This window comes from Prunus persica, chromosome G2 (genome assembly GCF_000346465.2).
Source record: "Prunus persica cultivar Lovell chromosome G2, Prunus_persica_NCBIv2, whole genome shotgun sequence".
In the NCBI taxonomy this organism is placed as follows: Eukaryota; Viridiplantae; Streptophyta; class Magnoliopsida; order Rosales; family Rosaceae; genus Prunus; species Prunus persica.
Window position 1 is genome coordinate 17,162,466 of NC_034010.1, and position 23,236 is coordinate 17,185,701.

The window sequence follows — 23,236 nt, forward strand, 5'->3', positions numbered from 1 at the left end:
TTTATATGAAAATCTAAAAAGATTATGAAGTGAAGTATATCGCCAGAAGCGATCTTTTGAAGAATGCATAGGAATTAATTCTGAGAGATATAAAATGTCATACATTATGTTAATTATTGAAAGAAAATCTCTAAGAAGTTAAGGACGCTGAAGCTCAATGTCTATAGTCAATTTTTATGAAATGAAAATGATCTAATTGCCTCAAGTGAGTGCATTGATTAAGTTATGAATTTTAATTCAATTTCAATATAGTTGCAACGTATTCAAATTTTTAAAGAAGTTATCAAAATATTTAGGTCTATTGAAGAGCCTATGACATGCTAGCATAGTATACAAAAATTTATATGAATAACTTATTACATCATGCAATTTTATACTCTTATCCTTGTAACGGTAACGTATGAGTTTGCTTATATTATTATGATACTATAGAATATGATATTATTTTAAGAATTGTTAATATAAAAGGATTTGTGAAAATAGTCTTGATATTTTTGTTATTACTTTAACCTCAACAGGGATTCAAAGGGATAACAAACATACATCCTCCAATGATGATATTGAAGAAATTTTTGTACAAAGCATTACCAAAGCTTGCTCTGCAGGTGGAAAATGAGATATCAATATCATTTGTATTGTATCTTCAAATAATTCAAGTTTGTCATCATCAGGGGGAGTAATTCATTAGGGGCAGGATTCAACAATTTTCTACATATAGGACATATGATCGTTGTACTCTTTTCCCTTCGACTAAGTTTTTGTCCCACTGGGTTTTTCCTATCAATGTTTTAATGAGGCAGCATAAGCACGTCCAATACCATATTAATGATTCAGAAGAATGTTGCACTCTTTTTCCCTTTCCTTAGGTTTGTCTCACTGGGTTTTCCGAGCAAGGTTTTTAATGAGGCAACTATGTCAATTGTATGGTGGACATCCAAGGAGGAGTGTTGTAAATGCATGAGTTGGTGGATGACCACCATACCTCTTAGCATTCACCCTTTCTAATTCTATGTAACCTATACACTAAATATCATAGTTATGGACTTGTAATTTATGGTGTTGTTAATGTTTTCTTATCACTGTAAGCCTATAAATAAGAGGTCTTATCAGGATGAGATATACAAGTTAATTGTCACAAATTCTGTTGTCTTTCTCTACTTTTCAATTCTCTCTACAATTTTCACTCAGTCATAAAACACACATATATATATTAATAGGAAGCTCATACGTTCTATTAATTAAGAAAACATTACATCATCGTGCAAAATAGAAGACATCTAAACATAACCATCTTCCATCCAAATAACTAACTTGGAACAAGATAAAGCAAACTTTGCTAGCGCATGCGCTGCACGATTACAAGTACGGGGTTGATATTGACACTGACACACACTGTTGGTGAACTGATTCAAAAGAGAACGAATGTCCTCAAACAACACACCTCATCGGCCAAATTTAGATCTTTTTGTTTTATTCCTGTGACAACCTCCTGCGCACCAGATTCAAGAACAATAGAATGGAGACCCAAATCTACTGCTAGTTGCAATCCAAAGCACACAGCTCCGTCACTTTTGGCGAAAAACTGCCCACCATTGGTTTTCAAGCAGCATTAACTAATTCCTCATGAGAGTCCCTGATCAACACCCCTAGACCCCTAACATGGTCATGTTGCTTGACAACACCATCTACATTAATTGTATATGCCATCTGGGGAAGAGAGGCTCTCAAGCAATGGGAAAAACACTTTTTGTTATTCCCGACCAATAACATAATAACACGTCAGATAACTTTTCCACATGTCATTATGTTATTGGTCGGGGATAACAAAACAGTGATATCTCCGTTACAAGGGTTATTACTTGTTGGATATGTATTAAAAGAGTTTTATTCAATTTAGATTATGTTTCTGTAGGTAAGGGCTTTACTTGTTGGGCCATGCTCAAATATAAGTTAGATTTAAAAAATAAAAAAACCAACCCATTAGTAAAACGCATAGTTTCTCTAAAAGGAGGCAGCCACCAAAACGATGTATATTCAATTAGGTCCTCTTCTTCATTTGGTTGGTGCCGCCGAAAGTTGTTGGAGCAAATGCAATCCAGAAAACAGTGAGATGCAAACAACACTCTTATTAGCTCTCTTATCCTGAAGTGAGGGAGTGCGGCTGGCTATCTCTGTAGATGTCACGAAGCCTAAGAAGATGAGGCTGGTTTGCTGGGTAACGTAGAGAGAGTTTTTTTTTTTTATTGGCTTGGCATCATAGATTCGGCCAGCTGGCTGGTAAAATTTTTGGCTGGGCGGCCCTGTGTGTTGGTCTGTCACTGTATCCCAAAATAAAAGAATGAAAATTTGCATAATCTCGATAGAAACTTTAATATAGTTAGAGGTGGTGGGTTTGCAACACTTTACAAAGTTCAGATAATTAAAAATAAAAAATAAAAATTCAGGTGGTAATAATACATATGCTTACAAGTTCTGATTGTATTTATACAAATTTCCCAACAACAAAAATGAAGTTGTTAGGTGGAGAGATAGGAACATGTTTCAAATTTCGATCACTGTAGATGATAAGTACATTATCATCCGAAGTTTGAGTGTGGTTCTAATTCAAAACTTTCACCTGACATATCTTTTTTAAATCATGAATTTGGTTTGTTGAAAGAACTTTATTCATTGAGGGAGCAACACATCTGTGTCAAACAATACTAACAAAATAAGCACAAGACACATAGTACAATATTTCAAGTCATATTTTGAAAATAGAGTGTCTTTAACTAGAAAAACTTGTATGAAACAAGGATAGCACTGTTTCGCTATTCCTAGCCAATCACATACTATCACGTGGAAAAGTTATCATGTGTGGCATGTCGCAATTGGTCGGGGATAGCAAAATAGTGTCATCCCCGTTTCACACAAGTATTTCTCATATTTAATAGGGGAAAATCAGAGTGTCGTGCATCATCGATTTTGACTGAATGTGGATAATTATTATTAGGTGACATGGAAGCACATGAGACCATTGAACCTTCCATGTGCATAGCATTACCCTAATATCATATTAGAATATGAGTAACCAACCCAAAACCAATAGACAATAGATAATGAGGCCTAAAATCTTTTAAACACTAATTCAATGAGAATTGCAACAATGTCAATCAAATAATTTATGTTTTCTATTATTTATTTCACTTTGGATATCCTTATGGACATATGGTTTCTGGTTTAGTGGTCTATTAAAACTTGGGCTAAAGCCCTAAATCCTAAAGCCTATGCGCAACTCCGCTGAACAATACGAACTGTAAACCTAACTCAAAATACTAAGTTCCAAAATCATACATTTTCCATATAAATTTATTTCCCACAAAAATCAAGTCTACGAACATGTCTGAGTAGAATTTACATAAAGCAACAGTTTCCTTCATCAAAGCATGAAGCTATAGTATTGACAACCGTAGAAGTTGGTATATATGTTCCTATTCCTTCAATCAATAACCAAGTCTACTCTTTATATACAATTTTTTTTATAGGTTACGTTTAGATCTAAACTCAATATTGCTTGCATCCTTAAATACTTTATATGAAGATCAACCAACAACCACTCCCCTCCATTGGAACAAAGCAAGAAAAAGAGAGAAGAGAATCTGTTCATTCAATTTTGGTGAAGTAAAAACCATAGGTGACAGAAATTAATGGGAATGATGGGCAAAATAGCAAGCTCCATAACCATCACAACAGGCAGCTGGAAAAATACCATTGTCACCGCAACAATCGTCTTTGCTGTCCGTCTTTATGCAAAGGTTTTCAGGCACAGTACAAAGCTCAATATTTACCATCCAAATCCTCGCAACAAGGAGATGTCCAGTGCTGCTTTATTTGTCCCATACTGTGTGGTGTGCCTCCAAGAAGTGATGAAGGGCCAAAGGTGCCGAAAGCTGCCCATATGCAACCATTGCTTCCATGTTCATTGCATTGATACATGGTTCCAATCGCATTCTACCTGCCCTTTATGCAGAACTAATCAGGCATCGTTTGTTCATACGCACCAACTTCGTCTCCTCCGGATCCATCTTTTGTTCTCTTTCATTTTTAGAATTTTTTCTAGGGAAAATGTGTAATCCTCTGCAACTCTGAGATTACCATTGGTCAGACCAAAAAAAAAAGGAGATTACCATTGGTAGATGATAAATAAATTCAAGAGGTTGAATATATATATTTTTTTCCCATGTTTATTATTTCAGATTCTAATTTAAGGGATTGAATTTTATAGTATGATCGATCTCATATTTCATCAGGGACATATATTTTTGGTCGAAATCATCAGGGACATATAAGATAAGCTAGCTTCCAAGGTTAGGGAGGTATGGGCCTTGGGGACTAGGGGTATAAGCTTAAGGGTTGGTGAACCAAAGATTTTATTTGTAGTGTTTTTGGTGGGCTCAATCATATGGCGTTTCAATTTCCCCATTTTGATAAATGTATTTGAGACTATAAGCAAATTAAGGGGGTCTGTGGTATCCTATTTAGGGCTGGAATTTTAGACCGATTAACTGATAAACCAACCAAATTGGACTGATCTTTCACTTAATTTTTTTATTTTGGTGAATAAACTGACTTGAACCGCTATGACTCGATCCGGTTGCCAATTCACCATCTCCCAAACTCCCGGTTTGCTGAACCAAACCGACCTACCACTTAGCGTGACAAATATTGTAAACATTAAGCGCCCAAGGAGACTCCAGCACATGACCTGCTAGCTGGAATGAAGGGTGTTACGACTGTACTAATTACTCTTTTGTGAAATACAAGCATAATCATGATATTTAAAAGACTCCTAGAAAAATTATAAAAAAATATTATTAATATGTTAGGGTTTTAACCTTAACACTCCCTTATATCTCCAGTCACCTCCTCTTATTCTTCCTTTCTATTTTTCTCCTAGGGTTTCTTCTTCTCTTCTTCTTTTTCTCATCTTCTCTTCCTAACGCCGCAGCCCCACATTTCCTTTTTTTTTTTCCTCCGAACGATCACTTCTTCTCCTCCTCTTCTATTCCTCGACGACATCGCTGCACATCTGCCTTTTATTCTCCGAGTAGTTTATTCTTCTTCTTCTCCTCTTATCTCTCTCTCTCTCTTTATGTCTGCCCTAGAGATTTTCGGTGTTTTCACAAAACCTGTTTCATCCAAAAATAATTGATGATTTCATAAATAAAAAACCTTATGCAATGACAAAATTAATCTCAAAAAATGTATGCGCAGGCTAATCTCAAAGGCTAACTTTGTCATTTGGATAAATAAAACATTTATATAAAATATCAATCTTTGGACCAAAAAATATTCATTTTTCAGCTGACAATATACTTACTGATCACAAAATCGCTTGCACTGGTTGGTGGAGATATCTAACAACGTTTAGATCTAAACTCACTATTGCTTGCACTGGATGTAGCTATGGTTTCGAAAGCTCAGTGTCACGTACATGTGTTTATCAAGATAAAAGTGCAGGCTGTACCACAATCACACAATCAGACAACACAAGTGATGTCAATTGCAATATTTCGTGTTTGATATTACTTGATCGCATAATGTAATGTGTGTACCAAATATGATACCGTTGTGGATGCTCTTATGTCCATAGAGACTGTTATTTTCGTCCTTTCATGCTGATTTTAAGTCAGATCGATGCATGACACTTTGATTTTCCACTCTTAATTTCGAATAATGTGTTCACATATACACTGTTTTCTAAACTTAACTTGAATATTGTACTTTGGATCTTGTGGTTGTTTGCTAGTATTGTTCGACGCAGATGTGTTGCTCCCTTACTTAATAAAGTTCTTCCATGAAACCACACTCATGATTTAAAGAAGATATGTCGGCTTAAAGTTCTGAATTAGAATCACAATCAAACTTTGGATAAGTATTTTTGAAACACATTATCTCTCTACCTAACAACCGAAATATATATTGGAAATGTTGCATAAATATCACATGAACATTTGGATGTGCGTCATTACCATATAAACTTTGTAAAGTATTGCAATGCACGATCTATGTTTAACTCTGTTAAAGTTTCTATAAAGTTATGCAAATTTCCCCACCAGCTGATATTTCTCGTCTTAAGGTTTTTTTGTTGGGACGAATATTACTTCAATAATAAATAGTGATATCCATAATAGAGTAACTGATAAACAACATGATGATAAAAGCCAAAAGCCATAATAATAGTCACATAATTAAAAACCCGACGGAAATAAGGGATTACTTATAATAAAGAAGAGGGTGCATGTAATTAATATTTTGATGAAGCCAACTAATTTTTGGTGTGAGTGGTAGAGATGATGAGAGGCTGAAAGCCATGTTGGAGAGTTGCTTGCCAAACTTTGTCAATATTGGACATGTTGTACCCACACTCATGCTCCTTCCAGCCTTCCAAGGCATGCACTATGCCTGCTATGCGCCATGCACTCATCACCCTTCTTGGCAACCAATTCTGTTAATAACATAATTAACAATGCAAATTAATAACATAAAAATATATATTAGTCATAATTTACTAATTAATAACAAGAAAAAATAAAACAATTGCTTAATTACCTCACAAGCATGAACATTCTCAAGAGATGGGGGTGTCTTCATTGCTGGAGTGTAGTGGTAGAAGCAGTCTTTACGCAATTTTTTTGGTGGGAATTGGGAGAAAGGAACAAATAATGTTCCTTTTGGTGCTCTCAATTGTTCTTCTTCACTCAATCCATCTCCCACTAACCAAATCTGCAAGTAGATAAACTATTTTAAAATCATAATCAAGTATCCAAAATAGGAGCACAAAATTAATGTATTGAAACATTAAGAGCGAAGAAGCCAAAATTCGTAGCATGCATATTACCTTATGTGCATAACTTTTTGCAAGAACCAAGCTACTTTCCATGCCACTTAATGATTTGGTGAGCTTCAAATACTCATCGTGGTGTAATGTAGTTATCTTCAAAGACAAGTGATTAAAGGCAAGAGAGTCAGCATGATGATGACATGGTACAACAGTCCTACACAAATTTTTTCTATTCTTACATATATATTTACCTGGATACCCTTCTGGCACAAAGCAAAAGCAACGGCATGAGCAACCTTTGTGAGGTTGCCTCTAAGAAGAACTTGGGTGGTTCCTTTTGGAATGGTGTTTAGGGTTATGGCCACAGCTAAGCTACTTCCATCCACAATCCTGATTTTGAGATGAGGATGCCTGTGAACGTACACACCACCATATCTATTCAGCTCCTCACCCTGCATAAACAGACGTACTTTAGCATGTATTCTAAATCGATGGATTTCTAATATAATATTATTCATACTATATCTTTAATTTTAATCATCATAATTAAAAATGGTGCAGGTTTTTTTTTCTGGTCAATCTGTTCAGGCAATTTACTTCATTACCAACTATATATATACTGATTGGCATTATGGGTGAGAGAAACCAAGATCGGCTAGAGCAGTAGAGGTAGCTAGCTGGAGTCCCTTGTAGGGTAAACCATAAATAAATTTACAGTACCCACTACATACATTCATGCATGCATACATACATACATACATCCATGCATGCATACATACATACATACATACAAATACCATGGACCATTAATAACTTGGTTAACTTAGAAGTGAATTTATTGAGCTCAAATAATTTACCTTGAAATTAAAAGGGAATAGAAACAACAGACTTGCCTGATTTAAGAGACCCAGACATAAAACTTTGACACCCTTTTCCTCTGCTTGAATTATGGCTTCCTCAATCAAACTGTTGATGGCTTCATTTTGCCATTGCAAGTAGTACTGCATTAAATTATAAATTAAATAAAAGTGCAACCAGTATCAGTAATAATTATTTTTCTTTACCGAATATGGTTTATTAAAGTGCAAGGTTGAAATCTCTGAATTTTTTTAATACAAACGATAGTCTAGAGAAGAAATTGGTCTCACTTGCAAATTGTACTTTGGTATAGCCCAAGTTTGTAATATGAGATTATCAAAACGTTGCCTCTCAACCACAAATGTACGGCCATAGATCCAAGTTAGAATCATAGACCACAATGTCACAGGCCACATCAGCCATAGGTACCATTTTGATGTGTGGGGCTGGGAGGCCAAGGAAGCAAATCCTAGCGGTAGATGATAGATGGACTCAGGTGTTGTCAGATGGGTTAGATGAAGGACATCTGGCGTTTCTTCCTCTCTCTTGAGTGAAGTTTTATAGAGAGTATCCGAAGATTTGTCTATGGTTTCATATATGTAATCGTAAATTGGCATAAAAAGTGAGTAATTGGTTCTGAATTGTGTGTGATGCAAGGAGTGGTACCTGCACACAATTAAGTTACTACATCAATTATAAACAAATTCAAAAATAATTTTGTTGAATTAATATGTCATTTTCCAACCCCTAATATATTACAAAGCATATGCTATGACTATACAATGTTTGCAATTAACTTAGTTCACCTTGGACCCACTTAGCTCCCCAATTGAACATTTATTTCGTCTTTCCACCTAACAGTTTAAGGTTTTGGGTTGATACTTCAATTTTATATCACAACCACCAAACCTAGCTCACCTTGACCCACCTAAGAAGCTCACTTTGAAATAGACAACCTTAACCCTTCTCCCCTAATAGGTTAAGGATTTAAGTTTTTTGTTTGTTTGTTTGAAGGTTTTGAATTAGATATACTTAGGAGTACAGTAATTTCCGTATTTCAGTATTATACAATAATTGAGAGAGAGAGAGAGAGAGAGAGAGAGCTTGAGACTTACGAGGGTGTATACATAAAATACTTAAGAGGAGGAAATAGAGAAAAGAGCCAGTTTGGAATGAGCTCGAAATTGCAGTGCCCCATGTTGTTCATGAAGTCAATGTAAGTAATATAAGCAGTAAAAGATACCACAGACAGTGTTCTCGTCAACATAGTTCCCAAAATTGGTATAAAGAAGAGCGCAGAATATACTACATGCTCCGCAAATGGATGAATCACAGCTGCAACAAATTAAACATATATTAAATATTAAGTAATATTTAATACAAATAAATCAATGTAATTAAACATTTAAATAGTTTTTTTGTTCTTACAAGTAATTGGCTGAGTAACTATTGAGGAATGGTGATGAGAATGGTAGCGAGAGTAAAGGTAATGATGGTGAAGTGCTCTGTGAAACCAATAATACAGGAACTCCACAGGACCAGCATGAAGCACAATGGTTAAAAGAACTCCATGTGCCCTCCAAAGTGGCAGCTTTTGAGCCCCAGGCAGGTACCTGCTGCCTGTGTAGAATAGGAGTGCATTGAACAATATCTGGTCATCCCTGCACTCCAAACCCAAACAAATTAAGTAAATAAGTATTTGTTTAGCCACCTGTTTTTTTTTTTTTATACAAGCGATATTAGGGATAGGGGGAATCGAATATAAGAACTCGAATACATGGGTAAATACTCTTAACCAATTCACCAATTGTTTAGCCACCTTATGAGTTATATATTATACACGTTTTTTTTATGTTTATTATAATTTATACTGACCAATTGTTTTCTCTGTCGACCTGTTCGAATTCGAGACCCCTGTCAAGGATTCGGCCATTGCCTTTGGCAGTTCGATATCGAGACAGAGAGATCCATATCTGGTTGTGGATGATCCTCCACAACACCACTCCAAGCAAGAGGAAGTATGAAACGTCTCTTTCTTTTGCATCGTTAGCCACAAACAACCAGGTGCTGTGGATGATCCATGGAGCCAAGATCACGTACTGCATGCATATATATCCCAGGCCCATATAAAAGTTAGAACACCAAAATAAGCTCATATATATATATATATATATGATGAAGCTGGACAGAAAACAATGGAAGTATGTAATGAGGTATGGCTTGTATACGTAGCTTGCAGTTCGACATGTCATATAATATACAGGCATGAACAAGAGAGAGAGAAAGAGAGAGAAAACCTTGAGGCTTCCAAGAGCTTTCCATGGCCACTCAGTAAGAATTCCAGGCACAGAAGCCATATTCTTCTTTGTTTCTTTGTAGTGTAGCTTTGAAGGAGTATATGATATATACATATATATACTTCAAGGTACGTACTGTAGAGCCCATATAAGCTTTTTTTTTTTTTTTTTTTTTTTTCCTTTCTTTCTTTTATTGGGAAGAAGGCTGGTTGTTTGTTATAAATTTTGATAAAGAAAGTGAAGAATTATACAATATGAGGGTGACAATACTCACCATGTCCACCTACTTTTTTATACAACTGTAATGATAAATTCACTTTTTTTTTTTTTTGTTTACAATGACTCAAGGAAAGAACTTACACTAAAAATTTTCCCAAAAAAAAAACAACTCAAGTGGTTAAGAGCATATAAATGAGGTCCTAAGTTTGATTTTCCTTCCTCAACGTCGCTTGTATAAAATTTTTAAAAAAAAAATTTTAAAAATCGTCAAAGAGAACGGAAAAGTACCAATTAGTGAAAAAGGGCTTTGACTTGCAGACCAATGGTCTCAGGTTTAAACACCTATGACACCTTAGTAGTGTGTGTGAGAGAGAAACTCCCCTCCATTTTGTAGTTTAGATTATCGCTAGTATTAAAAAGAAATTCACCAAAAACAAATATTACCTCCAAATAAAAAACAATCATTACTCACACACCTCTCTACATTAATTTTCTTACATCAACTTAAACCCGCTAAAGTCTAGAGTCACCCACCTCTCTACACCCATCGCCTTCAAATTAATTCCTTACATTCAAAATCAAACCCCTAAAACCAAGGTCATCATCAAATTTTCAACTTTAACACCAAAAACTGATACCAACCTCTTTTTTGTTCTTAATTAAAGCCCAAATGCAATCTTTATTGTTGAGGAGAAGTGGAAAGAAAAAGAGCACCAAACATTACCAAAAAATATCCAACAATCAAGGAAGGGTATACTAGTTGGGGACTCTACCAAGGCCCCCAAAAAAGTGCAAATATGCATGCCTAATAAATTGGATCTAGGTTTTCGAACATGTACAGCGGTGCCTAACTAATAACTATGGGGCCGACGAATCAGCATGTGCAGTTTACCTGATGAGAAAATTTGGGGTGATAAATATGGGCCCGACGAATCAGCATGGCTGGTGTACCGGCCGCATGACCATTAGTTTGTGAAGAACCTCTTTTTTTGGTTGTTTAATTTTTTCTACAAAAGCAAATAATAACAATAATTATTCTTATAATCAATAAATAATAATTAATTAGAAGAGATTGATGGAATGATAACAAAAGAAAAAAATTCTTAGTAGAGTGATGTTTTCTTCTTGCGTTTCTCAAAATTGGGCTTTGTTATGGCGTCAGTTATCCATTTTGTTGGCTTCACACATGAGGGATCTTACACCAATGTCTCATCAAACAAATTCTTACCTCTATTAGTGTCCACAAGAGTATTGTCTTTCAAAACCTCATTACTTTCTTCATTAGAACTTTAGAAGTTTGAACTGATTAGACTTCAAGCCTATCTTTTTCAATCAATTCTTCCATTTCTTTCAATTTTTGCTTTGCAATTCTATGAGTGTTATCTGTCTCCACTCCCTTACTTAATATATCATAAACCATTCGCATCAAACTATTTCGACGCAAAGTCACTGGTGATTTATATATCACTTAGTTGTAGAGATTCTCCGCATGCTCATTTGCATCCCGTCCTTCCTTTGCTTCTTTTGTCTACCATTTCAATATGTATTGAGATGGTATCTTAGTAACCTCTTTTACATTCAATATCCTTAGAGCATGATGACATAACAAACTCATGGATTCAAACATCTTGCAACTACATAAGACATTGAAATTTAAAGAGTTGAATTTGACAACATGCACTCTTTTGCGACCCTCCTCATTAAGCTCAGAGGTTTGGAGTGTTCCACATTCTTACTACTAAACTATCAATAACCTTAGTCTCAAATAATTTTAAATTTTTTCTCATGTAGGCATTAGCAGCCACTACTACATTTTACACTTTGCGCGACGAAGAGAATTTCGTCGCCAAAATACATTGTAGTCGCACAAATTTCAACGCGACAGAAATTTCGTCGCGCAGAATCCGTCGCGCAAAGATCGTGAAGAAAGACTTTGCGCGACGAAAAAATATTGGTCGCGCAAAGTGACTTTGCACGACGAAAAATATTGGTAGCGCAAAGTTGTGCTCGACGAAATACATTGGTCGCGCAAAGTCTTAAAAAAAATTTAAAAAAAATAACAAATTCCCGCGTACAATTTTTGGTACCCGCCCAAATTTTTTGAGTTTTGCGCAACGAATATTAACGTCGCGCAAATATTTGCGCGACGAAATATTTTTTGTTTTAAATTTTTTTAATTTAAAATAAACTAATTTAATAGTTTGCGCTACGAAATATTTTGTCGCGCAAGGTTTTTGACTTTTTGTTTTATTATTTCTTTAATATTAATTAATTTATATTAATTTATTCAAATTTTTATTTTTTAAATTTAATTTAATTGTATGATTTCTTTTTAAAATTACTTTAATTTAAATTGATATTAATTTTTTCAAGTTTTTACTTTTTAAATTTAATTTAATTGTATGATTTTTTTAATTACTTTAATTTAAATTGACATATTCAAAATAAAATTACATATGAAAAATAGTGATCAAATTATCCAATAAATATATATATAATATTCAAAATATACACATAAATTAACAAAGTACAATAATAAAATCCTAATACAAGCGTATTGTGGTGGTAGTGGCGGAGGATATGTTTTGATAGCTTCCTAATCCTCAACTTTAGCCGTCAAAGTCTCGATGATTCCCTACAAAAAAAACAAATATGGTCAAATAACAACAAAAAAAAAAGGCATAATCTCCCCTAAAATTGTTATACCACAAATCCAACCCAAACTCCAATCCCTCCCCTTTACTCAACCCCAAAACCCACACAAACTCAAAATTAACTCCAAAAACACATATTAATGAAAAAAATTTAAAATTTGGAGAGAATATACCTTTTGGCAAGATTGAGAGTGAGTGAGAATGAGAGGGAGAAGTGAGTGTGAGAGAATTAGAGAAGATAGTGATAGAGAGATGAGAGAGTGAGTGAGAGAGATGAGAGAGTGGGTGAGAGAGAGTGAGAGATAGTGAAGAGAGAGATGAGAGATTAAGTGAGAGGAGTGAGTGAGAGAAATGGTGGGATTTGGGGAGAGGGAAAGAGAAAGGAGAGGTAAGAGTAGAGAAAGACATTGAGAAAATGGTGGAGTTATTTCGGTTTTAAAAACCGTATCACTTTGCGCGACGAAAAATGAATATTGATCGCGCAAACTTTTGCGCGACGAAACATATTGGTCGCGCAAAGTTTTGTGCGACGAATATATGAATATTGGTCGCGCAAAGTCTAAAAAAAATTATTTTAAAAAAAATAAAAATCCCCGCGTCCCATTTTTGGTACCCGCCAAAATTTTTAAATTTTTGCGCGACGAAAAATACATATTGGTCGCGCAAAGTCTAAAAAAATTCCCGCGTCCGATTTTTGGTACCCGCCCAAATTTTTGCGAGACGAAAAATATATATTGGTCGCGCAAAGTTTTGAGCGACAGAAAATATTGGTCGCGCAAAGTCTAAATTTTTTTTTTTTTAAAATCCCACGTCCCATTTTTGGTACCCGTCCAAATTTTTAGAGTTTTGCGCGACAAACTGTTGGTCGCACAAACTTTTGAGAGACGAAAAATTGGTTCGTAGCACAATATTTATAAAAATAATTGTTATGAATAATAAAAATAAAATAATTTTATTTTACAATTTAAAATATAAATAAGGTTAAAGCTGCTTAATAAATATATATACTATTCAATTTCTTAAGTGTTATACGTACAAAATAAATAAATTTAAAGCTACTTAATAAATAAATATATATACACACACCATTCAACGATCCAACCATCAGACATGTTTGTATATACTTCAAGATCGTATACTCCAAAAATCGCAAAAAACAAACATTCAGAGATCTAGTAACGGGACAAAACTTTTCGATGGTTATAAATGAAAAATTACGATTTAACGGTTATTTTAACTCCGATTTTGATGATTTTTTTTACAGCTACATTCATTGACCATATATGAATACAATGACAAAATTTGATCTTCAATTTAAAATATTTACACTAGTGGATACCACAAAATCTTATGTTATATTTAACGAAAGTATAAAAAAAAAAACTCTTAATTGTTAGTGAATATATTATTTTGATGGCATACACATTCTACAAAACTAGTTTCAACGATCCAACCGTCAAATTTGTTTGTTTATACTTCGAGATCATATACGCCAAAAATCGGAAAAAATAAATATTCAGAGATCAAGTAACGGGACAAAACTTTTTTACGGTTATAAATGAAAAATCATGATTTAATGGTTATTTTAACTCCGATTTTGATGATTTTTTACAGCTACACTCCTTGACCCTATATGAATACAATAACTGAATTTGATCTTCAATATAAAATATTTACACTAGTGGATACCACAAAATCTTATGTTATATTTAACGAACGTATAAATAAACTCTTAATTGTTAGTGAATATATTGTTTTGATGGCATATGCATTCACCAAAACTAGTTTCAACGATCCAACCGTCAAACTTGTTTGTTTATACTTCGAGATCATATACGCCAAAAATCGAAAAAAATAAACATTCAGAGATCAAGTAATGGGACAAAACTTTTCGACGGTTATAATAAAAAATCACGATTTAATGGTTATTTTAACTCCGATTTTGATAATTTTTTACAGCTACACTCCTTGACCCTATATGAATACAATGAACTAATTCGATTGTCAATTTAAAATATATATTTTCTAACAAAAACCCAATCTGAACAACAATAATATATTTTTCTAACAAAAATCCGATTCGATCTAAAATAATAAATTTAAAGCTACTTAATAAATATATATACTGTTTAATTTCTTAAGTGTTATGCATACAAAATAAAAAACAAAAATAAATTGGTTTAGGCGACGAAATGTTTGGATTACGTCATGCAAAGATTTAAAAAAAATATATTTTTTATTTTTATAAGGACTTTGCGCGACGAAGTTTATTGTTTCGTCGCGCAAAGTCACTTTGAGCGACGATGTATTGTTGTCGCGCAAAAGTTTGTCGCGCAAAGTTACTTTGCGCGACGAATATTTTTTCGTCGTGCCAAATTTGGTCGCGCAAGACTTTGAGCGACGATGTATTGTCGTCGCGCAAAAGTTTGTCGCGCGAAGTGACTTTGCGCGACGAATTGTTTTTCGTCCCGCAAAATTTGGTTGCGCAAGACTTTGAGCGACGAAGTTTTGAGTTTCGTCACGCAAAGTGACTTTGAGCGACGAATAGTTTTTCGTCGCGCAAAGGGTTTTTTTTACTAGTGAGCATGCAGAAGTTCACTTTTTTTGGCATCTCTAGAAGGTAATCCCTTATTGCAACGAAAAGTTTCTTCCAACTCTCGTGATCGTATACCATTTGCTCATTTATCATAATGATACACAAATTCAGGAAGCCTCATTGTTTTAGCACACATATGATGAAAAACATTATTCATACTCTCATTCTTTGGGAAGCTTTGATTCTGACAAGGAAAGTATATATGCTAAACAATGGAAGGTCCACTTTTCATGAAGCTGATATAGCTGTCTTAAGCCATGTGTTATCTAAGAATGTCTCAAACAACCACCGCAATGTAGGAATTTTTTCATCCAACAAAAAAAGCACAACCAAGCAACATATTATGCCAATTATATTTAACCCCTACAAAAGGAGTGCAAATCAAGTTGTACCCGTTAGTTCGATATGTAGTATCAAATAGCACTCATAATCTGGACCTTCCATCCCTAAAATAAAAAAAAGTTTATCACTTGGTTTTCTTGATCTACTTCCACTTTGTAAAAGAACATTGGATCTTCAACTTGCTTGTGCTTGAAAAGATTGATCAAGCTTTGAGCATCCCATGCTGCAAGTAGATTCATTTTTCCCTACCCACAAAATTGTAGCAATATGTCTTGGTAAATCCAACATTTTAAGATCCACCTACTATTTCTGCTAAATATGAGTACGTATTTGAAGTTCTTATATCCGCACTCATTATAGTTTTAATCACACCTTTATGAGCTTTTGAAATTTTACGATTTGATCATAAAAATTGTCTTTCTAATGTTGGTAAATCCAACATTGCCCATATAAATTTATTTTCCCACAAAAATCTACGAACATGTCTGAGTAGAATTTACATAAAGCAGGCAACATTTTCCTTCATCAAATGATGAAGCTGGCGCTATAGTATTGACAACCGTAGAAGTTGGGTTTTTTTTTTTTTTTTTTTTTTTTAATGCGATAGAAGTTGGTATATATGTTCTTATTGCTTCAATCAAAGAACGAAGTCTTCTTTATATATTTTTTAATGGTTGATGGAGATATATCTAACAACGTGTAGATCTAAACTCAATATTGCTTGCACCCTTAAATATTTTATATGAAGATCAACCAAAAACCACTCCCCTCCATTGGAACAAAGCAAGAAAAAGAGAGGAGATCTGTTCATTCAAGTTTGGTGAAGTAAAAACCGTAGGTGGCAGAAATTAATGGGGTTGATGGGCAAAATAGCAATCTCCATAACCATCACAACAGGAAGCTGGCAAAAATACCTTTGTCACCGCAACAATTGTCTTCGCCGTACGTCTTTATGCATAGGTTTTCAGGCACAGCACAATTCTCAATATTTACCATCCAAATCCGTGCATTGCAACAAGGGCATGTCCAGTGCTGCTTTTGTCCATACTGTGTGGTGTGCCTACAAGAAGTGATGGAGGGCCAAAGGTGCCGAAAGCTGCCCATATGCAACCATTGCTTCCATGTTCATTGCATTGATACATGGTTCCAATCAAATTCTACCTGCCCTTTATGCAGAACTAATCAGGTCTCTTTTGTTCATAAGCACCATCTTTTGTCGTCTTTCATTTTTGGAATTTATTTCTTGGGAAAATGTATCCTCTCAACTCTGAGACTTCCATTGCTAGATGATAATAAATTCAGGGGGGGCCCTCGCATGGTGTAAGTGGCGCCACTGTATAGGGCCACCGATTTTTTAGGCCCCTGAATTTTTTTTACTTTATTTTATATATATTAATATTATAAAAATTATATATATACTCCAACGTGTAGCACAGTGAAACAAAAGTGTATTTAGTGAAGCTTGTTTCTAGTGCATATTCAGCGTTGGTCCTAAGATTAAAGTAAAAAAATCATCATCAATTAGCATGCAAATCACAAGTCAATACAAATTTTGACGTTAATTGAGAAACTTAAATACCATTATGTTCGGCATAAAGACTATGTTTTTCTTTCAGTGTTCGTTAACTATATAAAGACTTGTGTATAGTATAAATATATATATACATATATATATGAAGTATATGAATCAATCATCACCCTCCTCCTATATATATATATATATATATAAACTATCAAATATATATTATGTAATCAATCAGCACCATAAAACAAGTTATAGATTGAAATTTAGAGTGAGAGAAGGCGTATACTGCTACGTCAAAATAAAACTGTTGATATACACTTGCTTCCCTTTTCCCTTTCTGTTGTTGGTGTTGTTACCCAAAAAAAAAAAAAAAAAAAAACAAGGTAAAGGTAAAAATAAAACTATTGATATACATGTGTTTACCTTTATTTTAATCTTTTACTGTTGCTGCTGTTGTTGTTACAATAAAAAATAAAAAAACAAATGTAAAAATTAAGGAGTCGTTTGTTATATAGGATTGATTTGGACTAAATTTAGTCCCATATTTGTTTCATCTAATCTTAGTCTTAAATGGGATTGCTAATATCGGGTCCACCAAAAACACCTCATTGGAAGAAGACTAATAAATCCATATGAAAGGAGAGAATTAACTAATCCCATGCTCACCAATGTATAACGTCCATATATTATATTAACTAATGTCTCGTCCCTTGATGATGAAATTAAGTCACATGGATGCATGACATTAACTAAATGTGCCTCGTCCTTTTCACATAAGCTGTTTTCAAAACAAGACTTGAATATCGTACTTTGTGGTTATTTTGCTAGTATTGTTTGACACGGATGTCCTGCTCCCTTATTGAATAAAGTTCTTTCAACATACCAAACTCTTATAAATTGGTGAGAAGATATGTCGGCTTAAACTTAATTTTGAAACAGTTTCCTATCTCTCCACCAAACAACTTCAATTTTCTTTTCTTTGTACTTTTCTTTTTTTAATTGGAAAAGAAGCTACTTTCAATGGAAAAAAACTGTTTACTTATTGAATTGAAACTTGGATGCAAACCGGGCCTTCATTAAAATCTTGTCTTGAAAATTAGGAAAAATTCGGTCACGAAAATAGAGGAATTCAGATTCTATGTCTAGCAGATCATGATAGAGAAAATCCAAGCAAAAAATTCAGATCCATTATGCAAATCCTCATTGAACAATGGAAGCCAGCCAAAGCATAACCATATCCTCCCACAAAACCATATTTTTGGGATGAATGGTACTTCAATAAATAGTGATATCCCATAATTGAGTAACTGATAAACAACATGATAATAAAAGCCATATTAATAGAGTCGCATAATTAAAAACCCTACTGAAACAATGGATTACTTTTGGCCAAAAAAAAGAAAGAAAAAGGGATTGCATATAATAAAGAAGAGGGTGCATGTAATTAATTAATGTTTTGATGAAGGCGATCGACTAATTTTGGTGTGATGATGAGAGGCTGAAAGCCATGTTGAAGAGTTGCTTGCCAAACTTTGTCAACATTGGACATTGTGTAGCCACACTCATGCTCCTTCCAACCTTCCAAGGCATGCACTATGCCAGCTATGCGCCATGCACTCATCACCCTTCTTGGCAACCAATTCTGTTCATAACATAATGAACAATGCAAATTAATAACATAAATATTATATATAGAAAGTTTTCGGGATTCTTCAAATAAGCTTATTTGAGGAACATCTTTGTAGGGTCTACTCTGCATTATATTTCACTAATCCAACCCATCTATTTTGTAGATATTCATTCAAAGATCATCTCTACAAAAAATCACTTGAATCCGATATCATTTGACAACTCAATTAAATTATTGAAATTTTAGCACTTTCTTGCAACATCGTGTTCAATAATTTTGAGAATACAATTAGATGTCTAAACAGTTTTCAATTTGTCTAATATTTTTTCAAGGATGATCTATGAATGAAGACCTACAAAATAGATGATCTGGATCGTTGAAAAAAAAAAAATTGTAGAGTACCCTAAAAGGCGTCCCTCAATAAAAGGGGAATGTATATATATTTATATCAGTCCTAATTTACTAATTAATAACAAGAAAAATAAAATAATTGCTTAATTACCTCACAAGCATGAATATTCTCAAGAGATGTGGGAGTCTTCATTGCTGGTGGGTAGTGGTAAAAACAATCTTTGCGCAGTTTTTTTGGTGGCAATTGGGAGAAGGGAACAAATAATGTTCCTTTTGGTGCTCTCAGTTGTTCTTCTGCACTCAATCCATCACCCACTAACCAAATCTGCACATTACATAAACAATTTTAATATCATAATCAAGTATCCAAAATCAGAACAGAACTTATAGATGATAAATGGTATTGAAACATTAAAATTTGTAGCAGGTAATTGATACCTTATGTGCATAGCTTTTTGCAAGAACCAAGCTACTTTCAGTGCTACTGAATGATTTGGTGAGCTTCAAATACTCATCCTTGTGTAATGTAACTACCTAAAATAAACGCAATTCAAAGACTAGTGATTAGATGCAACACCGATCCGCATGATGATGACATGGTATGACAGTCCTACATAAAATTTCTCTACTCTTACAGGCGAGCTATAGAGTCATGTCAAACATAAAATTCGATACATATATATATATATACCTGGATACCCTTCTGGCACAAAGCAAAAGCAATGGCATAAGCAACCTTTGTGAGGTTGCCTCTAAGAAGAACTTGGGTGGTCCCTTTTGGAATGGTGTTTAGGGTTATGGCCACAGCTAAGCTACTTCCATCCACAACCCTTATTTTGAGATTAGGATGCCTGTGAACATACAGACCACCATATCTATTCAGCTCCTCACCCTGCATAAACCGATGTACTTTAGCATGTATTCTAAATCGATGGATTTGTAATATAATTATATTCATATTATATCTTTAATTTTAATCATCATAATTAAAAATGTTGCAGGTTTTTTCTGGTCAATCTGTTCAGGCAGTTTACTTCATTACCAACTCTACTGATTGGCATTTATGGGTGAGAAACCAAGATCGGCTAGAGCAGTAGAGCTAGCTAGCTTGAGTCTTAAATGTGCCTACAGTACCCACTACATGCATGCATGCATGCATACATACATACAAACATATGCCATGGACCATTGAAAACTTGGTTAACTTAGAAGTGGATTTGAGCTCAAATAATTTACCTTGAAAGTAAAAGGGAGAAAAACAACAGACTTGCCTGATTTAAGAGACCAAGACATAAGACTTTGACACCCTTTTCCTCTGCTTGAATTATGGCTTCCTCAATCAGACCGTTGATAGCTTCATTTTGCCATTGCAAGTAGTACTGCATTAAGGTTTAAATTAAATAAAAGTTCAACCAATATCAGTAATAATTCTTTTTCTTTACCGAATATGGTTTATTAAAGTGCAAGTTTGAAATCTCTGTATTTTTTTTTATACAAGCGATAGTTTAGAGAAGAAATTGGTCTCACTTGCAAACTGTACTTTGGTATAGCCCAAGTTTGTAATTTGAGATTATCAAAACGGTGCCTGTCAACCACAAATGTACGGCCATAGATCCAAGTTAAAATCATAGACCAGAATGTCACGGGCCACATCAACCACAGGTACCAGTTTGATGTGTAGGGCCTAGAGGCTAGGGAAGCAAATCCTAGCGGTAGATGATAAATGGACTCAGGTGTTGTTAGATGGGTTAGATGAAGGATATCTGGTGTTTCTTCCTCTCTCTTGAGTGAAGTTTCGTAGAGAACATCCGAAGATTTGTCCATGGTTTTATATATGTAGTCGTAGATTGGCATGAAAAGTGAGTAATTGGTTCGAAATTGTGTGTGATGCAAGGAGTGGTACCTGCACAGAATTAAGTTGCTACATCAATTATAAACAAATTCAAAAATAATTTTGTTAAATTAATGTCATAAAAAAAAAATAAAAACTACTTTGTATCAAGTAAATGACGAAACCCAGCTGAGACTTACGAGGGTGTATACATAAGATACTTGAGAGGAGGAAATAGAGAAAAGAGCCAGTTTGGAATGAGCTCGAAATTGCAGTGCCCCATGTTGTTCATGAAGTCAATGTAAGTAATATAAGCAGTAAAAGATACCACAGACGTAGTTCTCGTCAACATAGTTCCCAAAATTGGTATAAAGAAGAGCGTAGAATATACTATATGCTCCGCAAATGGATGAATCACAGCTGCGACAAATTAAACATATATTAAATATTAAGTAATATTTAATACAAATAAATCAATGTAATTAAACATTTAAATAGTTTTTTTGTTCTTACAAGTAATTGGCTGAGTAACGATTGAGGAATGGTGATGAGAATGGTAGCGAGAGTAAAGGTAATGATGGTGAAGTGCTCTGTGAAACCAATAATACAGGAACTCCACAGGACCAGCATGAAGCACAATGGTCAAAAGAAGTCCCTCTGCCCTCCAAAACGGTGCGTGTTGACCACCAGGAAGGTACCTGCTCCCTGTGTAGAACAGGAGTGCATTGAACAATATTTGGTCATCCCTGCAGTCCAAAGCCAAACAAATTAAATAATAAATATTTGTTTGGCCAGCTCTTTTTTTTTTTTTTTAATACAAGCGAGATATTAGGGAGGAGGGAATCGAATCTAGCACCTCGATGCAAGGATAAATGCTCCTAATCAATTGTTTAACCACCTTTTAAGTTATTATACATGCGTTAATATTTATTAATTAATTTGTACTGACCAATTGTTTTCTCTGTCGACCTGTTCGAATTCGAGACCCTTGTCAAGGATCCGGCCATTGCCTTTGGCAGTTCGGTATCGAGACAGAGAGATCCATATCTGGTTGTGGAGGATCCTCCACAACACAACTGCAAGTATGAGGAAGTATGAAATGTCTCTTTCTTTTCCATCGTTAGCAACCAACAACCAGGTGCTGTGGATGACCCATGGAGCCAAGATCACGTGCTGCATATACATCCCAGAGGCCCATATGAAAGTTAGAACACCAAAATATTCACATATATATGATGAAGAAAACAATGGAAGTATGTGGTGAGGTATGGCATGCATTATGCATACGTAGGTTGCAGTTCGACACGTCATATTATGTACAGGCATGCAAGAGAGAGAGAGAGAGAGAGAGAGAACCTTGAAGCTTCCAAGAGCTGTCCATGGCCAATCAGTAAGAATTCCAGGCACAGAAGCCATCTTCTTCTTTGTTTCTTTGTAGTGTAGCTTTGAAGGAGTATATATATATACTTCAAGGTGGGTACTGTGGTGTCCATATAAGCCATTTCTTTTTTTCTTTTTCTTTTAGTGGGAAGATGCCTGGTTGTTTGTCATAAATTTTGATAAAAGAAAGTGATGAATTGTACAATATCAGGGTGACAATACGTACCATGTCCACCTACTTTTTTATACAACGTTCTGTAATGATAAATTTACCTTTTTTTAGAACGACTCAAGGGAAGAACTTGCACTCAACAACAACTCAAGTAGTTAAGAGCATATATCATATGCACTATAAGGTCTTAAGTTTAATCTTCCTTTTTTCAATGTCGTTTGTATATAAAAAAACAAAACAAAAACTAAAACTAAAAAAATCATCAAAGCCAACGGGATCTATATATCTTAGTGAAAAATAATCTTGATTTATAGACCAGTGATTTTATGTTCAAATCCTCATAACACCTTGGTAATAATTTATGTGTGTGAGAAACTTCCCCTTCCTTTTGTAGTTTAGATTATGACTTGTATTAAAAAGAAATTCACCAAAAACCAATATTACCTTTAAAAAAATTCAATCATACATTACTCACACACCTGTCTACATTAATTTTCTTACGTCAACTTAAACCCGCTAAAGTCTCTAGTCACCCACCTACAAATTAAATCCAACAAT

The 23,236-nt window shown here is 34.5% G+C and overlaps 2 protein-coding genes across 2 annotated transcripts; both read right to left on the minus strand.

Annotated features, from left to right (window-relative positions):
- On the minus strand, nucleotides 6,129-10,771 carry LOC18787499 (protein ECERIFERUM 1). The gene is made up of 10 exons (XM_007220479.2): nucleotides 9,979-10,771; nucleotides 9,557-9,780; nucleotides 9,110-9,342; nucleotides 8,797-9,016; nucleotides 7,972-8,347; nucleotides 7,717-7,824; nucleotides 7,075-7,275; nucleotides 6,881-6,976; nucleotides 6,592-6,765; nucleotides 6,129-6,487 (listed from the first exon to the last, which is right to left on the minus strand). The coding sequence occupies exons 1-10, from the start codon at nucleotides 10,090-10,092 to the stop codon at nucleotides 6,308-6,310; spliced, it is 1,926 nt and encodes a 641-aa protein (XP_007220541.2). The 5' UTR covers nucleotides 10,093-10,771; the 3' UTR covers nucleotides 6,129-6,307.
- Nucleotides 18,495-22,892, minus strand: LOC18787082 (protein ECERIFERUM 1). The gene is made up of 10 exons (XM_007220474.2): nucleotides 22,483-22,892; nucleotides 22,076-22,299; nucleotides 21,640-21,872; nucleotides 21,327-21,546; nucleotides 20,823-21,198; nucleotides 20,567-20,674; nucleotides 19,987-20,187; nucleotides 19,734-19,829; nucleotides 19,447-19,620; nucleotides 18,495-18,956 (listed from the first exon to the last, which is right to left on the minus strand). Exons 1-10 carry the CDS (start codon nucleotides 22,540-22,542, stop codon nucleotides 18,759-18,761), a joined length of 1,890 nt encoding a protein of 629 aa, XP_007220536.1. The 5' UTR covers nucleotides 22,543-22,892; the 3' UTR covers nucleotides 18,495-18,758.

What these genes read in the sequence shown, in the direction of transcription:
- LOC18787499 (XM_007220479.2), bottom strand. Translation starts at nt 10,092, where the DNA reads ATGTATATATCATATACTCCTTCAAAGCTACACTACAAAGAAACAAAG. An exon ending in AAGCTCTTGGAAGCCTCAAG is followed by an intron (nt 9,781 to 9,978) that starts GTTTTCTCTCTC and finishes ATATGCATGCAG; the next exon opens with TACGTGATCTTGGCTCCATG. An exon ending in TATTTTATGTATACACCCTC is followed by an intron (nt 8,348 to 8,796) that starts GTAAGTCTCAAG and finishes AATTGTGTGCAG; the next exon opens with GTACCACTCCTTGCATCACA.
- LOC18787082 (XM_007220474.2), bottom strand. Translation starts at nt 22,542, where the DNA reads ATGGCTTCTGTGCCTGGAATTCTTACTGATTGGCCATGGACAGCTCTT. An exon ending in GTCGACAGAGAAAACAATTG is followed by an intron (nt 21,873 to 22,075) that starts GTCAGTACAAAT and finishes TTTGGACTGCAG; the next exon opens with GGATGACCAAATATTGTTCA. An exon ending in TATCTTATGTATACACCCTC is followed by an intron (nt 21,199 to 21,326) that starts GTAAGTCTCAGC and finishes AATTCTGTGCAG; the next exon opens with GTACCACTCCTTGCATCACA.